This window comes from Primulina huaijiensis, unplaced genomic scaffold, assembly GCF_012295235.1.
Source record: "Primulina huaijiensis isolate GDHJ02 unplaced genomic scaffold, ASM1229523v2 scaffold43311, whole genome shotgun sequence".
Classification (NCBI taxonomy): Eukaryota; Viridiplantae; Streptophyta; class Magnoliopsida; order Lamiales; family Gesneriaceae; genus Primulina; species Primulina huaijiensis.
The window spans coordinates 1-3,079 of NW_027360475.1; the positions used below are offsets into that span (position 1 = coordinate 1).

The window sequence follows — 3,079 nt, forward strand, 5'->3', positions numbered from 1 at the left end:
TAACCCAAATATGTCGATCCACAGCACCACTTCTGAGACCTAATTGTATTGAGCTATTGTGTTTGGCCGGTAGCATAACCTTCTCAAACGCACTTTCTCCTAACAAAATAGAAACTTAAAGCAGATCAGATAGAGCATGATTTGGAGTCAATTAGAGTATATGTCATTTACCTCGCTATTATCATGATCATATTTGATCAAGAAAAGACATCTGCAACCCCTGATATCATGCAGTCGCCTTTGAATCTCGACGATGTGGGCATCATAGTATCTGGCCTGGTCTTGTCTCTCCTGATTAGAAGAATGTAATGTAAACATGTTATACACATTCGAACCCCAATCCTTGAAATTATAGCGGATACAGCTGATATACTAATATGTCACGTTTAACTCAAAAAACTATGTAAAATGTCATGTTATATATTCATCAAAAACAATTTGCAATCACTTTCATTTCTTCTCATTGGTTTTCTTTGAAGGGTCACAAAATCTACCTGCAGCTTTCTACTAAGCTTCACTGCCATTTAGTTAAATATGCTCATGTTTTTATAACGTCACGAAAACACTAATGAAACTCATCATACAGTTTACATATTCTACAAGAGTTGAGAAATATGCTTTATTTCCCAGTATTATATGTGTCTCAAACAGTACCTGGAAGCATACCACAAGATCTCCAACCTTCACTTTATGGCATTCTGAGTGCTCCAATGGAATAGAACGTAGGCGCACAGCAGTTCTAGTGTTTACCCATTCGTCCTCCTCGGCTCCAAACCCAACATATCTCACACGAACTTCCTGCAATGAACTTAATCTGTCAAACTAGAAGCGTCAATAAACCTTTTTTCCCTCCATTTGTGTGCTATTTAAATCAATATTACCTCAAGTACATGATTTAACAGGAAATTATGTTCAGTAGTTTATCGAGTATCTGAACCAAGTTCGAAATTAGCATTCTATTCATGAATATGTGCAAATCAATAGTTCAAAACACGCTATTGAAAGCTTTGCTTCATAGACACCTTGCAGATGACATGCATTTACAACATAATAATCATCTGTAGTGGCAAAATTATATTACTCACAATATCACCAGAACTGAGAAATCGATGAGCGAGAAATGTATTAACATCGTACCTGCAACACAGAATTGAACCAAAAAATTAGAAGTGATACTCAATTGAGAATAGTGATAGTTGTTTGACTGCAAAACTATCAGGCCTGCTGTATAATCCTACTCTTGTTGTTATTGTAAGTGGGTTCAATAAAAAATTTATTGTACAGCCGTTGGAAATAAGAATTGAACGTTACAGATGAAGTTAATGAGTGCACATAGCAAAAACAATAGCTCTCTTTGAACTCTTGATATAGTAGACTTACCATGCCCCATCTTTTGATGACCTTGCTTCGAATTCCAACCTAGATAGTTCTTGATCCTTCTCACCTGTCATCGCATAAAATTTCTCAGGGATCGCATCCATTGAACAGTAATCAACCCACAAAAACCCAAACCTATGTTTAAGTTCACAAGCAATCACAATTCCGCAAATACAACTCTATCTTCAATTTAAATTAATTTTTTGGACACCAGACAGTCTTTATATCATCAAATCGGTTGATTTACCAATTAGTTACTACCTATGCACTACAGTTACTCGCTCCAACCCATTTCTATTGCCGCACTTCCCAGTTTGTAATGTAGAAAATCTTCAGCAGCCCAACACTTTGTTTGGTTTCGAATTGGGAAACCAATTCCCTTTCCCTAAAATGAAACCAAACACCATCCCGTCATAGTCATTCCAATTTTTAAAAATACAATTTCATCCATTTTATTTTCCCAATATAATTATGACCTTCATCATACCTTTTCACCACTTCTCAAAAACATTCTATTATATTATCACATCTGAACAAAATAATATATTATCACAGCTAAACAAACAGATGTCAAATGCAAAGCCAAAAAAATGACAATTCAAAGTAGACAAGATGACTTCTCTACTTTACAGATGAATCCACTAGTTTGAAGGGCATGTAGGCAAATGCACCTTCAGGCATCTTTGGATTTTCAGGTGCTTTATGAGAAGAATGAGCTTCTGGGTCAGCAGGAGGCCTTTTGGCCGCAACCAAGGAGGTCTCTCGAGAGCTCCTTTTTTGTTGATTCTTCTGAAACCAACTTTGAACCTGAAATCCATCAACAGCACCATGAATGTCCAAAACAGCCATCAAATAACAGGGAATGAAGTGATGATCATCGAAAGGGATAAAATAGAACCTCGGTCCACTTCAAAAGAGGTTTCCCAGCACGACCACTAGATCGGCTGCAAACATAATGTGAAGAATTTGAAGTTATTTCAATATGTTTTAATTAGACGACCCTTAAGCAACAGCTAAAGATTAAAAACTTCTGCAGTTAATGTACTCTAAAAAGCATACTTGAAGACTCTAGCCAATTTTTTATAGCACCCCTCATCCAGAGATTGTTCTTTAGATTCATAAAGAAATTGCTCCATTCTTGCAAGCTGATGGATTAGTGACAAAAGATAAGTTTACAAACACTGGAAGTCTAGAATTACGGCTGGTCAAAAGGTATGAGCATATTATATTAACCGGCAGTCAGACAGCAGTAATCATTTTGCGGTATTTCTTCAAGCAACACCCACCAAATCAATAGTAAATTCCACCCAGATACCATTCAAAAATCCCAAGAATCTTCAATCTCTGCTCTCCCATTTACGTGCCGTGCCAGTCATTAAACAGAATTGATGCGTGAACATTCGTGTAATTTCACAAACCCGCAAAAAAAAAAATTTAAACCATCAAAATTGATTGGTGAGTATTAAGACTGGGGAAAATACCTCAGCTTTTGTGAAGCCAGAAAAGGGTCGTTTCTTCCTGGGACGAAGATCCATGGTTTTGGTAGTTGGATTTGACGGAGAAATGCGAGAACCCACCCGATGGGGAACATACACAGGGTGAATAATCAAATATTGCTTATACCAAATTGTATTTTATTTTAGCTTTCCATGTGATTTTATTCATTTGAGCTACGAGTGAAGCCCACAATGAACATAATAAG

At 36.7% G+C, this 3,079-nt stretch overlaps 1 protein-coding gene across 3 annotated transcripts; it reads right to left on the reverse strand.

The window, feature by feature from the left end:
• Positions 1-3,053, reverse strand: LOC140970037 (protein SAWADEE HOMEODOMAIN HOMOLOG 1-like). 3 transcript variants are annotated; one of them, XM_073431586.1, is made up of 9 exons: positions 2,859-3,043; positions 2,437-2,522; positions 2,276-2,321; positions 2,049-2,184; positions 1,381-1,444; positions 1,086-1,137; positions 667-798; positions 172-291; positions 1-99 (listed from the first exon to the last, which is right to left on the reverse strand). In XM_073431586.1, exons 1-9 carry the CDS (start codon positions 2,910-2,912, stop codon positions 40-42), a joined length of 750 nt encoding a protein of 249 aa, XP_073287687.1. In that variant the 5' UTR covers positions 2,913-3,043; the 3' UTR covers positions 1-39. The 3 variants fall into 3 exon arrangements, with proteins under 3 accessions (XP_073287687.1, XP_073287686.1, XP_073287688.1); XM_073431585.1 differs by having other exon boundaries at positions 655-798; positions 2,859-3,039; XM_073431587.1 differs by lacking the exon at positions 2,437-2,522 and having other exon boundaries at positions 655-798; positions 2,859-3,053.
• Positions 3,054-3,079: the final 26 nt, after the last annotated feature.

Bases quoted from the DNA above. Each gene is read 5' to 3' on its own strand.
- LOC140970037 (XM_073431585.1), bottom strand. From the start codon at position 2,912: ATGGATCTTCGTCCCAGGAAGAAACGACCCTTTTCTGGCTTCACAAAA. The intron at 2,322-2,436 runs GTATGCTTTTTA...TTATGTTTGCAG, and splicing joins AAATTGGCTAGAGTCTTCAA to CCGATCTAGTGGTCGTGCTG. The intron at 292-654 runs GTACTGTTTGAG...TCTTCTAATCAG, and splicing joins ATCTTGTGGTATGCTTCCAG to GAGAGACAAGACCAGGCCAG.